Consider the following 17,522-nt stretch of genomic DNA (forward strand, 5'->3'; position numbering starts at 1 on the left):
ATCTTCCCCAAGTAGAATAAGCTCATAAATTTGGCAAAGGAAAATGCTTACCTATCTCCCTTTGGTTTTCTTTTTTGTAGTGTCTTCCCTTTGGGTCTTCTTTCACTTCCTAAACAGGGGCTCCCACCAGGTCCTGTTACCCGTATTGATTCAAGGCCTTTGGAAGATTTTTTAAATGTGAACTCCACTGGTTCTCCTTCTTTTAGGCTTCTAAATCCTTCCATGAATAGTTTGCTCTGTAAAGGGAGGAGCAGAGAAAGTGAGAACATGATTATTGTCACTGTTTTATAAACTATATAATTTTAAGATTAGCAAAGCAAGATATTCTGTTACCCATTACAAAAGCATAAAGTCATGGTTTTTTTTTCTTTTAAGTTTAGTGAAATTTATACCATTTTAAGGTTTCCTATCTACTGGCAGTGAGAGAATAAGCTAATACCATTTTTAAGGCAATTTGGTAATCCTTATACAATGTATCTGTTCTCTTAACAAGCAATTCTACTTCAAAGACTCTACTGAAGACATATTCACACAAAGTTTCAATACAAAACACACCACAGTACTGTCTAGTTAAAAAAAAATTACAATTATCTAATGTCTATTGACTGGAAATTGTTTAAATTATAATAGAGCCAAGTACTACTCTATTATTAAGCTTCTAAGAGAATATTTATATTTAGATCTGTATGCATTTAATTGAAAAAAATGAAGCTCAAAGAACAATGTGACTAACATATAGCCATCAACATTAAGATTTCTGAAAGGTATCTATGTCTTTATGTAGAGTTAGAGTGTGCATTTATAGACAGTGAACGACAGTCATTTTTTCCAGTCCTGTTCTGGGAAAGTGGGGAAGCTTTCTGGTATATACTTCACTGCACTGTCTGAGCTTTTTATAACTTGAGAGGAAATTGATTTTTACAATTTGAAAGACAGTTGATTTTTCTGCACCCCTCCCCCAGTTTCCTAATTACAAAATTGTAACCATGGCTTTAATTATTCATTGACTCTTTCAGTAGTACTCTTTTCATCAGACAGCCAATTCAAAATATACTAAAAATAATTAGTTTTACTTATTTCTTCAAAACCTCTGTGAATATTTTACAGATAATTTAAAATATAATATTATTTTTAATACTTTTCTGAAGTTGCGGGGCAGAAGAAAAGAAACACAGTATGGTGGAGGACCTTAGTTCAAGTCTACATCCTTATATAAATAACTACATAGTTTTCAATGAGTCATTTAATCTGTTTTCTGTTTATCTGTAAATGCAAGTGATCTGATTTCTGAATAATAGTGCTTCTGAAAAAGACTCCATGGGGGAAAAAGCCTAGAGAGGAGTTCCTAGCCAAATTAAGTTTGTGAAATGCTATGTGTGTTGTTTCTCCGTGGGCTCACAAATCAGCACATTAAAAGGTTCCTACGTAATCAATAAAATAAAAAAAATCTTGTTCAACTACATGTAACCCCCTTTCAAGTCCATGCTTCTAAAGGCAGCTAAATACAGCAATTCCAGGCAAATGGTTGGCACAGCAGTTAAGATGCCACTTGAGACACACATATCCCATATCACAGTGCCAGGGTTCACATCTGGGTTCTGTTTCCAATTCCAGGTTCCTGTTAATGCACACTCTGGGAAGGTAGCAGGTGATGGCTCAAGTACTTGAGTCCCTGCCATTCATGTGAAGGACCTGTACTGAGATCCCCACTCCTGGCTTCAGCCACTGCAGGTATGTGGGGAGTGAACCAGTGATTGGGAACTGTCTGCCTCTGTCAGATTTCAAAATTAGTAAATACAACAGTCTCCCTTTGTCCATAGTTCCTCTTTCCAAGGTTTGGGTTACCTGAGAACAACCAAAATCTAAAAATACTAAGTGGAATGTGTCAGAAATAAGCAGTTTATAAGTTTTTAACTTCACACAGTTCTGAGGAGTATGATGGAATTTCTCACTATCCCAGCTGTAGAGAATCAACATTTTATCCAGTGTATCTTCACTGTATACACTACTCACTAGTCACTCAGGAGCCATCTTGGTATTACATCAAGTGCTGTGGTGCCACAGTACTTGTGTTCAAGTATTCCTATTTTATTTATTAATGGCCCCAAAGCACAAAAGCAGCAACACTGGCAATTCAGATATAACAAAGAAAAGCTATAAAATGCTTCCTGTTGAGTGGAAAGAATTCTAAGTTAAGAATGCTGATATTTATAGCTACAATGAATCTTCTATCTGTGAAACTGTGAAAGAAAAAAAAAAATCTGTGCTGGTTTTGCTGTTGCATCTCAACTATCAAAGCTACAGAGGCCATAAGGCATAAATGTTTACTTAAGATGGAAAACGCATTAAATGTAGGGTTCAGCACTATTTTCAGTTTCAGACATCCACTGGGGGTCTTAGAACATAAAACCTGCAGATAAAAGGGACTAGTATTGTTATAAATAACCAAAGCATTTCATGGAACAAATAAAAACACTTCGAAAGTCAAGCAAAAGGAAGCTATTCATTGTAAAAGTGATATGACACATGAAAACAGACTTATTAACCTGTTTCTAGTGCAGGTCACCTGACATAATGAAACCCTTCATGCTGAAGTCTGCAATTTGATGAAGCCTTTGCAGCTGTCTGATGGTATGTAGAAAAAAAATTCTGTTTACACACTCTGAAATAACAAATTATTCAAATTATTTTTGAAGTTATTTTCACATTTCTAAAGCATCTTCTCATTTTTTTCTCCCAAGTCTTCTCACTAACTATAAGTAGTTTTATTTATTTATTTATTTATTTATTTATAAAGGATTTATTTACTGTATTTGAAAGGCAGAATTACAGAGAGGCAGAGGCAGAGAGAGAGAGAGAGAGAGAGAAAGAGAGAGAAGGAGAGGCAGAGGCAGAGAGAAAAGGTCTTCCTCAAATGGCTGCAATGGCCGGAGCTGGGTCCATCTGAAGCCAAGAGCCAGGAACTTCCCCTGGGTCTCCCACGAGGGTGCAGGGGCCCAAGCATTTGGGCCATCTTCTACTGCTTTCCCAGGCCATAGTAGAGAGCTGGATTGGAAGTGGAGCAGCCAGGATTCGAACTGGTGCCCATATGGGATGCCGGTGTCCCAGGCGGTGGCTTTACCCGCTAAGCCACAGTGCCGGCCCCTATAAATAGTTCTTTTGCTTTCAATTCCCTTTCTTCTTCCTTCCTACTAAGAAAATGTAGGTTATTTCTTTTAAAATAGATGAAGGAGAACATAGTTCAGCTGTTGAAATGAGGAGAATAAAGGGACAGTTTTTTGTTTGTTTTTGTTTTTGTTTTTGACAGGCAGAGTGGACAGTGAGAGAGAGAGAGAGAGAGAGAGAAAGGTCTTCCTTTGCCGTTGGTTCACCCTCCAATGGCCGCTGCGGCTGGTGCGCTGCGGCCGGCGCACCACGGCTATCCAAAGGCAGGAGTCAGGTGCTTATCCTGGTCTCCCTTGAGGGGCAACCAGGACAGAATCTGGCGCCCCGACCAGGACTAGAACCCGGTGTGCCGGCGCCACAAGGCGGAGGATTAGCCTACTGAGCCGTGGCGCTGGCCAAAGGGACAGTTTTAATCAGAGTTATTTTTCTGTAACAAAAATTCTATCATTTATTAATTTCTCATAGTTCCTAGTGTATGGGTTCACTTTTACTAACTTCAGTTCATCTTCCACTGTTTTAACTTTTGGTAAGTATCACTTGTAAATAAAACTGCTTTGCCAAATCTTAAGGAAAATTCCACTCTTATGGACAACAAAATTCTGGCTATTTATCATGATATTCTGAAAGAGCACTTTTTAAAGTTTTGTTATATAGGCCTCCCTTCTCAAATTTTATATATATATATATATGACAAGATAGTATGTATAACACTAGAGCTATACTACTTGGCAAAAAAATAATAAATATCCCTAAGAAATTATAAAGGCTCTGCAACAAAAAGATGAGGGTTCACAGAGACTGTTCACTCTATGTTATCAGATAAAAAAAGCTATAATATAGATAGCAAAAAACTCGTTGGAAAATAGATACTTAGCTCATCATATTAGTTCACAAAATTCAAATTTCTCCTTTCTACTTGTCAATTTTTATGCAAGTTTCCTCCATTTTCCCAGTCACATCGGTTACAATCCTTAATTTTATCCAAACCATGTGCTGAATCTTGTGCATCTGTAACTTCAAAATCTCTTTCATCCGTTTTGTTGGTCTGCATAATCCTACCACAGGTCCTCACTATCTTCTGCCAGGACAAGTCTGATAGTCTCGTCACAGATATTTTTGGCAACAAGTTCCCCTCTATATTCCATGGCTTCTCCTACACCTGTTCATTTTCTCTGAATAAATCTCAGCCTGTCTTGGAAATCGACAACACTGCTCTTAGTTTGTAGGTGAGATCCTTTATAATCCTACTCTACTTACATTCCACTTCCTGTCCCGCAATCTAACCCACACTTCTCCATTAGTGAACCTGGCTATCTTACATTTCCTTGTAGATTTTATTAACTCTGTATTACAGTTTATTCTGGTTGAGAATGCACTTTTCTACTCACAGCAGTCTACCAAAATCCTAGGCAAATCTCATGGAATAGCTCAAATGATCCTTTATATAATGATCCTCGATTGTGCCAAATTGGGAATTCTCATTCACTTAACTGATTATTCTGTGTGGTTTTTATAGTACTCTGCTGTATAAGGCAACTGTTTGTATACTATCCTCCCATTTTCTTTACTCTTTTGGATTTATCTTTTACTGAAGGCCAGGGATTGCAATGTATATCTTAGTATTTCCCAAAAGGCTTAGCATAATGCCTGCAAATAGCCATCACTCAATAAGTACTTAAAAGAATTTTAGATTTGGCATCAGGAAAATCCTTAAGGATTATTAGTGGAACTCTCATGTTGGAGGAGGAGGGGAAAACATTGACTGAATTCCTTTAAATGAGTTATTCATGCAAAATCAAGTTTTCTGGCTCATACTACTACTACATAGATTTTCTTATTTTTAATGTCAAAGTGACACAGTATATAGCACATCTGGAATGCACTGATAGGATTATAATGGTTGAGGGTAATAACACTGTCAGACAACTCTACTTAGAAGTTGATATGAACCTATTTTCCTTGTTCTTCCTTAGTCTCTCTTTATGTGAGACATGGAAAAAGAGAGAGAACTTTCATCCACTTATTCACTCCCCAAATGCCTGCAATAGGTAGGGGTGAGCCAGGCTGAAGTCAGGAACCCCAAAATGAATCTGGGTCTCCCATGTGGGTATCAGAGATCCAAGTACTTGAGCCACCACTGCTGCCTCCCAGGGTACACATTAGCAGGAAGCAGGATCACAAGTCGGGTATCTGGAACTTGAGCAGTCTGGTGTGGCATGAAGGCAATCCAAGCAGCGTTTTCACCACTGAGCCAACTGCCTTCCCTCACTCAAATTTTCTAAGGAAATATCCAAATTTGATGCAATCTATGAAGAGCTACCTACCATGAACAACCACTTACCTGAACAACTTCATGTACATTTTTGTTTAATCTATACTAAGAGTTACATAAGGTAGAACTTACGGCTTACATTTTCATCTGTGCCCCCCCCCACCTTTTTAACAAGTTAGAAGTTTATTCTCTATAGAAGAGAATCACAATTACTGAATATTCATTCAATAATTCAGTGAACAAAGGAATGACAAAATGAATGAAGTATTTAGAAGAAACTGCTGTCATGCCTACCACAATACCATATACTTACTATTGAAAAGGCCAATTCTAAATGTGACTATATTAAGTAGCACATCAAACACTTCTCATTTGTGCTCTTCTTTCAACCAAACATGGTTTCCTTTTCTCATTTCCCTTAATTCCAATTTTTAAAATGCATTCTGGCTCACAATTAAAAATCTTTGCTTTTATTTGCTTTTAATTTCCTTGTTATACTCCTTTTCCTATTTCCATCTGTTTAAAAACAAATTGCAAAGAAGAGTAACATGTAGATGGAGGCAAGTGAAAGCAGTCCAAATATTATACTTTATTTGCCAAGTATTTCTACTAAGATATCTATACAGATAGTAATGATCTCTCTTGGCACATGTTATGTCTTTCCAAGTGGACTGTGAAAATTCAGAAATGTTTCTAATCTGTAATCCCTGGTTCTCCTTAGAGAGAGGAGATTTTCTTCTCTAGGAAGCATAAACTCCCTTCCAGGTCGAAATGACAGACTGACAGAGGTCTCATGTTACTCTTTAAAAGTCATCAGAATGACAGTAAAAATATTTTTTAACAGAATAAGTAAGAGAATGAGAATGGTGCCATCAACAGAAAATATAATTCAACAGACTTCTGTAAGTTGGAGTGCTGACTGAAAACTGCAACAGAAGTAGGGACTGGCATTCCTAAAGAATGCCGAGACTATGCTCAGATTGAACATGGACAAAGGGCAGGAGCAAGCTGTGGGCTTGGTGGGGGCTCCATGAAAGACTTCTTTAAGAACAAGATTTTAGCCAGCGCTGCGGCTCACTAGGCTAATCATCCGCCTAGTGGCACAGGCACACCCGGTTCTAGTCCCCGGTCGGGGCGCCGGATTCTGTCCTGGTTGCCCCTCTTCCAGGTCAGCTCTCTGCTGTGGCCCGGGAGGGCAGTGGAGGATGGCCCAGGTCCTTGGGCCCTGCACCTGCATGGGAGACCAGGAGGAAGCACCTGGCTCCTGGCTTCAGATCGGCGTAGTGCGCCATAGCGGCCACATGGGGGGTGAATCAACAGAAAAAGGAAGACCTTTCTCTCTGTCTCTCTCTCACTGTCTAACTCTGCCTGTCAAAAAAAAAAAAAAAAAAAAAAAAAGAACAAGATGTCCATTTCATCCTCCCATCCCTATACCTACCTGCAACACGTGAAAACAGCCAAACAGTGCCTCAAGGGAAATAATATGGGCCTTTCTCTAAAGAAACTGGGAACAAAAAGAAAATACTAAAAGGGAGCCGGCGCCGCGGCTCACTAGGCTAATCCTCCGCCTTGCGGCGCCGGCACACCGGGTTCTAGTCCCGGTCGGGGCGCTGGATTCTGTCCCGGTTGCCCCTCTTCCAGGCCAGCTCTCTGCTGTGGCCCGGGAGTGCAGTGGAGGATGGCCCAAGGGCTTGGGCCCTGCACCCCATGGGAGACCAGGAGAAGCACCTGGCTCCTGCCAGCGGATCAGTGTGGTGTGCCGGCCACGGCGGCCATTGGAGGGTGAACCAGCGGCAAAGGAGGACCTTTCTCTCTGTCTCTCTCTCTCACTGTCCACTCTGCCTGTCAAAAAAAAAAAAAAAAAAAAAAAAGAAAATACTAAAAGGGATAAAGTATTACATTGTATATAAGGATAATTAGAAATGAATCTTGATGTGAATGGAATGGGAGAGGGAGCGGGAGATGGGAGAGTTGAGGGTGGGAGGGAAGTTGGGGGGGGGAGCCATTAATTCATAAACTGTACTTTGGAAATTTATATTTACTAAATAAAAGTTAAAAAAAAAAGAAACTGGGAAGAAATATCTAGGGAACCAATGAAATATTGGATACTACAAATAGCTAAAATTCATTTTGTCAGCAAAGAAGCCACTGAATCCCTACACACTTAATCTTACATCATACTCATCCCTCATTCTTATCACTCCTTCACATTATCTGAGGAGCCACCCAAGAATCTCAAAGTGTGCAGCATGACTGGGAATGGTATTGTAGTGTGACAGGTTAAGCTGCTACTTGGGAGTTGGCATGCTATATCTAAACACCAGTCCAAGTTCCAGCTGCTCCACTTCTGATTCAGCTTACTGCTAATGTGCCTGGGAATGAAGAAGATGATGACTTACGAACTTGAATCCCTGCTGCTCACAAGGAAGACCTGAATGGAGTTCCTGGCTCCTGGCTTTGGCCTGGCCCAGCCCTGGCTATGGTGGGCATTTGCAGAGTGAGCCAGCAGGAGGAAGATATCTCTCTTTCTCTCTCTTGCTCCCCCTCTTTCTTTCCCTTTCCCCCTCTGTTACTCTGCATTTCAAATAAACAAATATTTATTTTAAAAAATTGCAGCATAACAAAGGCAAAAACAAATGAGAGAACAAAAGAAATGTTAAATCCAATATCCAGAGATATGAGAGAGATAACACTAATAAAACAAGATTAAAAAGTCAGGAAATTGAAAAAGCATTCTAAGAAAATTAAAAATGGTTGCTAAGATTAGGTGCATTGGAAGTAAAAGATTAGAAAATTTCTCAGGATATAAACTAACTATACATAGGCAAATGGAAGGAAGGAAGGAATGCATGAGAGAAAAAACAATAAATGCAGAGGAACCCAAAAAGATAAAGATTCAACTTTAACTTGAGTTCTGAGGAGAGAGAATATAAAAAATAGGGGGAAAATTATGAAATGAGTAATATAAGAAAGTTTCCCTAAACTAACAGAAATAATACCAAGCAGGGGTTTATACCAGGTAGAGGCACTATGGAACTTTTTAGAAATGATGAACATTTTTGAGTGCATAGAGAGCAATGGGCTGGCACTGTACGTGGTGGGTAAAGCTGCTGTATGCAGCGCCGGCATCTCTTATAGGTGCCAGTTCAAATCAGAGCTACTCCTCTTCTGATTCAACTCTCTGTTAATGCACCTGAAAAAGCAACGAGTAGATGGTCCAAGTCCATCCTGAGTGCCTGCACCCACATGGGAGACTGGGAAGAAGTTCCTGACTCCTGGCTTTGTATTGGCCCAGCTTCAGATCAGCCCAGCTCTGCCTTTTGCGGCCATTTGGGGAGTGACCCAGTGGATAGAAGATCCCTTTTCTTCTATCTGCCTTCCTCTCTGTAACTCTGCCTTTTAAATAAATAAATGTATCTTTTAAAAAAGAGAGCGGATTTAATGGATTTTAATGGAGATGAAAGACAGTAATCCAAATTAAATTAAAGGTTTACCCATATGCTTGTTCAGGATAGTTAATATAAGTTTGAGGATGACAACTAGAATAGTTTAAGGGTATTCCTTTGAAGAGGGTCACCAAAACTGAGGTTGGAAAATAGTAAGCTAGAGCCAGATAATGAAAACTTATGATTGGTATCTTAAGTATTTGATGAGGTCTACTACAATATCTACTCACTTTTTTTTTTCTTTTAGAGGTTGCAAGATCAAATCAGTATTTTAAAACATATAACTGCTTTGGCAATAATGTAGATGTTAGGAAACAGGAAGAATATATGTGGGAAGCCTGTTAAAAGGTAACCATAATAATCTTAGCAAAAGATTATTACAAATAGTTTTTAAAAAAAGACAGGAGAAATTGATTTTGTAAAACATTTCAGAGTTTTACATATTTCCTACTATAAATTATTATGTATCCCATATAACAACGTATTGTTAGTACGGATAGAGACAATGATGTAATAGTATACACAAATCTTTGGAAGACAACGCCAAGTCAGAAATGATCATCTAATGCAGTTGGCCAAATTCTGGGCTTCTTTATCACCACTCCTTGAAAAAGTAATAGCCTGATACTCCAGGAATCCTTAAGCCTGAGGCACCTAGAAGAGCACGACAGAAGAGCTCAGGACTGAGTCAGGATCTCTGGGATCCAGCTCTGGCGCCACAAGCACTGTGTATCCCACAACTGTGGATAAGCTGCTTGCCACTGGGCAGGTTTCCCTCATTTCTGTTAAAGAAAAAAAAAAATGTAGGATCACTATCACGAATGGCAGGAATTTTTTTAATCATATGACTTCATTTTGTCTATATGGACAAAGATGGAAATGAATGGGTATTATGCATTCTTTGTATTGCCCAGTTCACCCAAGAAAAGGAATATTTTAGTTCTTTCTTTATTCACACACCTTAAGAAAACAAAAGTTAAAAGAAGTATGATGGCAGTGTAAAAGTCCATGTTTACTGAGAGTTTTAATCTATCTATCTATCTAATTCAATTTAACCATGGTCAACTCATTATATTTCACCTAATAGGATGGAAAATGACTTTCATTTATTTATTTATTTGTCAGAGAGAGAGAGAGAGAGAAAGAGAGAGAGAGAGAGAGAACACACAAGTGCACAAGCACTCCTTCTGCTGATTCACTCACCAAGCTCTCAGTGGCTGGGTCTGGGCTGAGCTAAAGCCAAGAACTCAATCCAGGTCTCCAATGTGGGTTGGCAAGAACCCGATTATTTGAGCCATCACGACTACCTCCATGGATCCTCATTAGCGGGAAGCTGGAGTCAGGAGTTGGAGCCAGGAAACAAAACCAGGTACTCTGGGGCTGGTGTTGTCAGGCAGCGACCTAAGCTGCTGCTTGCAACACCAGCATCCCATATTGGGCTGATAGTTGGAGTTTTAGCTGCTCTGCCTCCGGTCCAGCTCCCTGCTAATACACCTAGGAAAGCAGAAGATGATGGCCCAAGTACAGCAATCCTGACACCCATGTCGGAGAACTAGATGTAGTTGCAGGCTCCTGGCTTCAGCATGGCTGAGCCCTGGTTGTTGCAGCCATTTGATGAGTGACCCAGAGGATGGAAGATCTTTTGCTCTCCCCCAACCCTTTCTCTGTCCCTCTACCTTTCAAATAAATAAATATTTTAAGAAAGAAAAAAAAAAGGTGCTCTGATACAGGATATCCGTAAGTGTCTTAGCTGCTGAGCCAAACACCTAGCCACCTTACTTGTCTTGAATATGAAAGGAAAATGATACAGGAACTATTAGTTAAGTACTGCCCTCCGGCCTGTACTTCAAAACTGAGGATACACGAAAGTAAGTAAAAAAACAGTCTGTACCACTTTTAAAAAAAAATGTATTTACTTATTTGTAAGTCAGAGTTACAGAGAGAGAGGGAGAGACAAAGAGAGATTCTCCACTTTCTGGTTCGCTCCCCAATTGGTCACAATGACCAGGCTGAGCCAAGCTGAAGCCAAAGCCAGGAGATTCATCCAAGTCTCCAAGTCTCTCCAAGCACTCGGGCCTTCTTCCACTGGTTTTCCCAGGCCACTAGCAGGGAGCTGGATTCGAAGTAGGGCAGCTGGGACACAATCTGGCATCCATATGGGATACAGGGGGCACAGTGGCAGCTTCACTCACTATGCCACAACACAGGCCCCTATCCTATTTTTCTCCACTACCCACAGGAGAAAACAAAGATGTGATGATAATCTGTTCAAAGGCAGACATTGTGTTGAATGTTTTCACCTGCTATTTCATTGGATCCAACCTACCTTTGTCCTTTACTTTCACTGGATTAGTATTTTTACATCCCTGAACTTCCTTTTATTTTTCCCTCAAAAATTTAGTTATTTATTTGTTTCAAGGCAGAATGGCAGGGAGTGGGAGCAGGGACAGTGATCTTCCACCCACTATTTCGTTCTTCAAATGACTCCAATAGCCAGGTTTGGGCACTGGTAATCTGACTTCTGGCAAAGATGTGAAAGCACTCCATTAAGGAGAAGAGGTCTTTTCCATAAGTAGTGCTGACCACAGACCTAGTCAAAAAAACCAAAACCATGAAGCTTTTAGAGGAAAAAGCTTCTGAGGACTGGGATAGGCAAACATTTCTTGGGACATATAAAGCAATAGCTACAATGAGATATCATCACTTGTACACATCAAAAGACACTGTTGAAAATATATAGGAAAGACAGAATTGGGAGAAAATATTCACAAAACACATCTGATAGTGGACTGGTTTTCTGGATATATAAAGAACTCTTACAACTCAATAATAGAAAAAGAGTCCAACAACAATGGGCAGCACACATACACATTCAAATGAATAGATATGTAACTGCTGACATCTCAATAAATTCTGCAGATTTACTATGGCCTGAATGTTTGTGCCCCCTCCAGAATTCATGTGTTAAAGCCCTAGTTCCTAATATGATAGCGTTACGGGGCAGGAAGTAATTCAGCCATGCGGATGGAGCATTCATTCCTTTAAAAAAGGAAACACCAGAGACATGTTCTCAATCTCTCTCTCTCTTTCAGTCTAGTCTACAGAAAAAAGGGGGGCTGTCTACAAATCAGGAAGACAGCCCTGGACAGACACAGAATCTCTTGGCTCCTTCATCTTGACTGTCCCAGCCTCCAGAACTGCGGGGGTAGGGGTGGGGGTGCGGATGTATGTTTTTAAAGTCCCCTGGGCTATGATATGTGTTATATATAGCAATGCTAAGTGACTAAGAGGGGATTTCACCAATCCCAATTTCATGGTTTTATCATTCGGGAGGAAGAGTAAAAGTTACACAGAAACATATATACGTTTACAACTTCCTGTGAAGGAAAAAAAAAAAGACAGTGGGCTGGATTTGGCCATGGTGTTCTGACTCCTACTCTATAGATGTGACAATCAAAGCTCTGATAAATGTGCGTATCAACTATTCAGGGAAAGAGAATTTTAAAAGAGAAAAGAAATTACTTTGACAAAACTACTCGCTGAAGATCACACTGAATTTAACCATCTTCCCCTGTTTGAGATGATCTTCTTAGGTAGGAAATTCCTGAATATCCATAATCTCTCAGTCCCTGCTCCACACCAAAAACAAATTAATTTGACATGGGGGAGGCCGGCACTGTGGCATAGCAGGTAAAGCTGCCGCCTGCAGTGCCAGCATCCCATATGGGTGCCAGTTCGAGCCCTGGCCACTCCACTTCCGATCCAGCTCTCTGCTATGGCCTGGGAAGGCAGAAGATGGCTCAAGTCCTTGGGCCCCTGCACCTGTGTGGGAGACCCAGAAGACCCTGGCTTGTGGCTTTGGATTGGCTCAGATCCAGCCATTGTGGCCAACTGGGGAGTGAACCAGCAGATGGAAGACCTCTCTCTCTCTCTCTCTGCCTCTCCTTCTCTCTCTGTGTAACCCTGACTTTCAAATAAATAAATAAACTTTTAAAAAATATTTGGCATGGGAGCTCTTGTATCTCTTCATAAATGCTATATATATTCACTTTCCTGACACATCATTCTATATATTAACTTGTATTTGTCTTCCAAAGACTTGACCTGTGACTCTGCTTTATTCATCCCAGCACACATACACACACACACATACACACACACCCGGGGTTATGCTCAGGGTACTGTCAGCCTTATGGAAAAAACACTATTTACTCCAGACTTTGGATCACTTTCCAGAAGCAAAGGGTCTCTTAAAAACTAGGTTAGCTGGGCTGCGCTGTGGCATAGAAGGTTAAGCCTCCGCCTGAAGTGCCAACATCCCATATGGGCACTGGTTCAAGTCCTGCCTGCTTCACTTCGAATCTTGTTCCCTCCTAATGCACCTGGGAAAGCGGACGGAGATGGTCCGAGTGCTTGGGCCCCTGCACCCATGTGGAAGACCCGGAAGAAGCTCCTGGCTCCTAGCTTTGGCCTGGCCCAGCCCTGGCTGTTGTGGCCATCTGGGGAGTGAACCACTGGATGGAAGATTTCACTCTGTCTCTCCCTCTCTCTCTGTAACTCTGCCTTTCAAATAAATAAAACAAATCTTTAAAAGAAAAAACTAGGTTGCTCAAGCTGTAAGAAGTCTTTCATAAGAAGGCTAGCAAAATGTAACTACATTTTTAAAAGCAGGCAAAAGTCTTGAATAGATATGCCTATGGGAAAAAGATATATGTATAAAAATAAGTACATAAAAGTTGTTCAACATTGGTAGTCTTCCAAAAAAAAAAAAAATAAATAAAAACCACAATACAGTCCACATCTACTAAAATGGTTTACAAGTTGCCGAGGATGTGGAGCAACTAGAACTCATATACACTGTTGCCAGAGATATGAAATGACTGATCTACTGTTGAAAAGTTCTTCAATCTCTAACAGAATTAAACATGTACTTGCCCTATGACCCTGGGTTCCACTCCTAAGTATTTATCCAAGAGAAATGAAAATACATGTCTAAAGACTTCTGTGCAAACGTTTATAATACATTTATCCTTAACAGGCAAAAACTGTAAGCAATAGAGCTACCTTAAACAAAAGTAGAGATAAGCAAATTTTGTTATGTACATATAATAGAACATTACTCAGTAATAAATACTTATTACTGGTATACAGAACATAAATAAAGGTAAAAAAAGACAACGGGTCTTGGAGTTTTGCCTCTAGTGCAAGCTCACAACCTAGGCTGCCACAATTTCACATGCTAGTACTGTGAAGGCATGATACTACAGCATCAGAAAGAAAGTATAGCTTAGTATTCAGAGCAACAGTAGTTGAAGCCCAAGCATTTTTGTGTTGGTTTTAGAGGCTCCAATTCCCACATGATGACAGGAAGAAGGTCAGATGAAACCTATATATCCAGTGGGTTGCATTACAAGACAGGAACCCTGACCTTAGGAACCTGAATTTTTTATAATGGGCAGTAAGCAAGCTTGCCCTTTACTCTGGAAGGAAATGCAATCTCTATGTTCCAAAGCAGTAACTACATAAACATCTTTGAAAAGAAAGCCTGGACAAAGAGCAGTAAGAGCTTCACTCACAGGACATGCAGCAATCTTGAGTGACAGATCCAAAGAAAATTATCTCCCAACAATATAAAGTGAAGGAAATTTTAGAAAAAGATCAGTAGAGAGCCCATGATTCCATTTCTGTGAAGTTCTAGGAAAGACAAAACTAAGCTATGCTAGAAAAAAAATTACAATAGCTGTTTCCTGTTAGTGGATGTATAGATTGACTGAAGAAGGACACACAAGGATCTTTCTGGAGTGATAGTAATATACAATGTTAAGAGCAGTTAGGGTTAAAAAAGAGTAGGCAATTGCCAAAGTTATTCAATGATGCACTTAAAATTCACACATTTCAATGTCCATCAATCTTATCTCTAAAAGGATATTGAATTCTAGCGAATGATATGACTGCCTAGCGACTGAGAGGGGAGAGTGTATTGATGTCTGCAACTTCTTTTAAAATGCATCAAAAGGAAGACAGATGAATCTATAAAGGAATAATAGCTGTAGAGTCATATAAGGAAAAAAGTTTAGAAAAATGTTAATTACATAATCTAGATATTGTATGTAATGGCACTCACTGTTAAAATTCTACTTTTTTGTATGTTTCAACTATTTCATTTAAAAGTATTTTTAAAAATACATCTTTAACACAAGAAACTTTATGAGATGTTATGTTTACTTTAAATTATAATTTAAAGATATAATCATTCTTTTTTTTTTTTTTTTTTTTTTTTTTTTTTTTTGACAGGCAGAGTCAGACAATGAGAGAGAGAGAGACAGAGAGAAAGGCCTTCCTTCCACTGGTTCACCCCACAAATGGCCACTAAGGCGAGCGCACTGCACTGATCCAAAGCCAGGAGCCAGGTGCTTCCTCCTGGTCTCCCATATGGGTGCAGGGCCCAAGCACTTGGGCCATCCTCCACTGCACTCCCGGGCCACATCAGAGAGCTGGACTGGAAGAGGAACAACCAGGACAGAAGCTGGTGCCCCAACTGGGACTAGAACCCGGGGTACCGGCGCCACAGGTGGAGGATTAGCCAAGTAAGCCGTGGCGCTGGCCTAAAGATATCATCATTCTTATCTTTATAAAGTATTAAGACTGGCATGTATATGATAATATATTGAACACTATCAATAAACAACAAGTGTAACCACTTTACCTTCAGATTAAGGAAATATCAGGAACTTCTCAAGCTGCACAAGTAATAAAAAAACATCTAGGGGGCCAGCGCTGTGGCACAGCAGTTTAAAGCCCTGGCCTGAAGTGCTGGCATCCCATTTGGGTGCCGGTTCTAGTCCCGACTGCTCTTCTTCTGATCCAGCTCTCTGCTATGGCCTGGGAAAGCAGTAGAAGATGGCCCAAGTCCTTGGGCCCCTGTAACCATTTGGGAGACCTGGAGGAAGCTCCTGGCTCCTGGCTTTGGATCAGTGCAGCTCTGGCCATTGTGGGCATCTGGGTAGTGAACCAGTGGATGGACGACCTTTTTCTGTCTCTACCTCTCTCTATAACTCTTTTTTAAATTTTTCTTTTTTTAAATTTTTATTTAATAAATATAAATTTCCAAAGTACAACTTTTGGATTACAATGGTTTTTCCTCCCAATAACTTCCCTCCCACCTGCAACCCTCCCATCTCATGCTCCTTCTCCCATCCCATTCACATCAAGATTCATTTTCAATTATCCTTATATACAGAAGATCAGTTTAGCATATATTAAGTAAAGATTTCAACAGTTTGCACCCACATAGAAACACAAAGTGTAAAGTACTGTTTGAGTACTAGTTATACCATTGATTCATATAGTACAACACAGTAAGGACAGAGATCCTACATGAGGAGTAAGTGCACAGTAACTCCTGTTGTTGATTTAACAATTGACACTCCTATTTATGGTGTCAGTAATCACCCTAGGCTCTTGTCATGAGTTGCCAACTTATGGAAGCCTTTTGAGTTCGCCAACTCCAATCTTCTTTAGACAAGGTCATAGTCAAAGTGGAAGTTCTCTCCTCCCTTCAGAGAAAGGTACCTCCTTCTTTGATGGCCCATTCTTTCTGCTGGGATCTCGCTCGCAGAGATCTTTTCTTTTCTTTTTTTCTTTTTTTTTGCCAGAGTGTCTTGGCTTTCCATCCTAAAATACTCTCATGGGCTCTTCAGCCAGATCTGAATGCCTTAAGGGCTGATTCTGAGGCCAGAGTGCTGTTTAGGACATCTGCCATTCTATGAGTCTGCTGTGTATCCTGCTTCCATGTTGGATTGTTCTCTCATTTTTAATTCTATCAGTTAGTATTAGCAGACACTAGTTTTGTTTATGTGATCCCTTTGACTCTTAATCCTATCATTATGATCAATTCTGAACTGAAATTGATCACTTTGACTAGTGAGATGGCATTGGTACATGCCACCTTGTTGGGATTGAATTGGAATCCCCAGGCACATTTCTAACTATAAACTGTTCGGGGCAATTCCGATTGAGCATGTGCCAAACTGAACATCTCCTCTCTTTCTTACTCCCACTCTTATATTTAACAGGGATCACTTTTCAATTAAATTTAAAAACCTAAGAATAATTGTGTGTTAATTACAAAGTTCAACCAATAGTATTAAGTAGAACAACAACAACAACAAAATACTAAAAGGGATCAAGTATTAAGTTGTTCATCAACAGTCAGGACAAGGGCTTATCAAGTCATTGTTTCTCATAGTGTCCATTTCACTTCAACAAGTTTCCTTTTTAACTCTGTCTTTCAAATAAATAAAATAAATCTTTAAAAAAAATCTAAACTTTTTGACTTTAAGCAATGTAAAAACAAGAGGGGGCATTTGCTGCATCAGTTAAGAATCTGCTTGGTGGGGGTAAGGCAGGAGGCCCAGTGTTATTGTGCTGCAAATTAAGCTGCCACCTGCAGCACCATCATCCAATACAGTTCAAATCCCAGTTGCTCTACTCCTATCCAGCTCCCTGCTCATGCACCTGGGAAAGCAGTGGAAGATGGTCTGAGTCTTTGAGCCCCTGCATCCACCTGCGAGACCCTAAGGACGCTCCTGGCTCCTGGCTTTTTGTTGGCCCAGCAGTGGCCATTGTGGCCTTTTGGG

The 17,522-nt window shown here is 40.1% G+C and overlaps 1 protein-coding gene across 4 annotated transcripts in view; it reads right to left on the bottom strand.

The window, feature by feature from the left end:
- LIN28B (lin-28 RNA binding posttranscriptional regulator B) overlaps positions 1–17,522 on the bottom strand; it is a 134,983-nt gene that overhangs the window by 50,402 nt on the left and 67,059 nt on the right. For all 4 annotated transcript variants that reach the window (XM_051855427.3, XM_089332815.1, XM_051855429.3 and 1 more), the window contains one exon: positions 52–236. In XM_051855427.3, coding sequence (XP_051711387.2) covers positions 52–236 — 185 coding nt within the window. The remainder of the gene's footprint in view (positions 1–51; positions 237–17,522) is intronic.

This window comes from Oryctolagus cuniculus, chromosome 5 (assembly GCF_051225735.1).
Source record: "Oryctolagus cuniculus isolate XC-2025 breed Fujian yellow rabbit chromosome 5, ASM5122573v1, whole genome shotgun sequence".
NCBI lineage: Eukaryota > Metazoa > Chordata > Mammalia > Lagomorpha > Leporidae > Oryctolagus > Oryctolagus cuniculus.